This window comes from Penaeus monodon, chromosome 15, assembly GCF_015228065.2.
Source record: "Penaeus monodon isolate SGIC_2016 chromosome 15, NSTDA_Pmon_1, whole genome shotgun sequence".
NCBI lineage: Eukaryota > Metazoa > Arthropoda > Malacostraca > Decapoda > Penaeidae > Penaeus > Penaeus monodon.
The window spans coordinates 39,744,812-39,746,226 of NC_051400.1; the positions used below are offsets into that span (position 1 = coordinate 39,744,812).

Below are 1,415 nucleotides of genomic sequence, written 5' to 3' on the forward strand. Positions count from 1 at the left end.
ATTGTTCAAAGACAAGTAAAATGAATTTGTCTCTTCTAGACTACAATGCTTATAAATCCAGTCCTTTCATTAGACAAATCACTGCATCTTCACATCCAAATAAGGATATCCTTGGATTATCCCTGCCTACCTTGTTCCCCAAAGTGCATCCGGAATTTGGAACTTGGATGCTAAACGCTTCCTCAGAAAGGAAACACAACGCTTAGTTACTTCCTCTTCGTGGGCTTGCTCCATCATGCGAGCTGCTGGTCCTGTGATCCACCCACAAAGCATGTTCGGTTGTTTGAACACCTCATAGAAACCTAAGATTCCATATTCCCAGTTCTGGAGGAAATAAATTTTTTTGTTGTTTGTATCATCTATTACTGTGCATACTTTTTTTCTCTATCTCTGATGTATAATTATAGGAAGCAATTATCTATACTTTGGAACTTTGAGAAACTTTAGAAGCTGCAGTAAAGTACCTCCTTTGTTATTGTTTCTGAAGTTTCCTGAAGGTTATATAAAAAGCTGAAACCATCACAACCTGCCTCCCACCACTGCTGTGGGAACTGGATGAATATCTTGTCCACAACGCCAATCCCTAAGCCCTGAGAAAAAATAAAATGTCATTCATGAATTTTAAAAGATTACCCAGTTCCTAAATAATTAACTGGGTATATCTCTTTCAATGTCTAATTATCAACCCTTACCGGAATCATGTAAAACATTCACCTATTATTCATATATACAGCTAAACCACTGATTTTCTGACACCTGTGGTTGCCAGACTGTGTCACCTTACAATCACAATAATTTTTAAAAAACAGCTTTAACAAATATAAATACCTCAATGGCTCTTGACTTCTCAATTGGTAATGGAGGGTTGAACATTTCCTCGGCAACTGCTTTCAAGACCGCTAAAGATGGGGTGAAGACAACATGGTCTGCTCTTATTACCTGGCCAGACCATAATGTTAAATCGCAGCTGGTAGATGTTGCCAAAGGGCCATGCCAGTCAATGGTTTTTACAGCTGAATTCAAATGAAGACAAGACTTGGGCAATGCCTCCTGAAAAATAGATGATATACCAGATTAAAATTAGTAACTAAGGGAACCTCACACCAGTTAAATCACCTGTAATACTAACTAGTCTTGAGGAGACATCACATACTGTGTACTTTATAACTATGGTCTATAGTTATATTCTCTGAATTTCCATCCCCAACTAACCTTAAGGTGGTTCAGAAGGGATCGATATCCATTTTTCCAGTTGACCACAATGTTTCCAGGGCATTCCTTGTAGCAAGTATGTCCTCTTGCTGAACAATCGTACCAGGAATCAGTACCATCAATGCAGTTCTGAAAATTTCCCCTCCAGTTCAGCAATTCCTCACCAATGACACCCCACTGGTTGAGTGACTTGAAACTTAGAA

At 38.7% G+C, this 1,415-nt stretch overlaps 1 protein-coding gene across 1 annotated transcript in view; it reads right to left on the reverse strand.

The window, feature by feature from the left end:
* Positions 1-1,415, reverse strand: part of LOC119582035 — a gene marked incomplete at its 5' end in the record, with an annotated part of 17,740 nt that overhangs the window by 11,695 nt on the left and 4,630 nt on the right. The window contains 4 exon segments of the mRNA XM_037930275.1: positions 131-324; positions 465-590; positions 829-1,050; positions 1,213-1,408. Of these exon segments, the coding sequence (XP_037786203.1) occupies positions 131-324; positions 465-590; positions 829-1,050; positions 1,213-1,408 (738 nt within the window).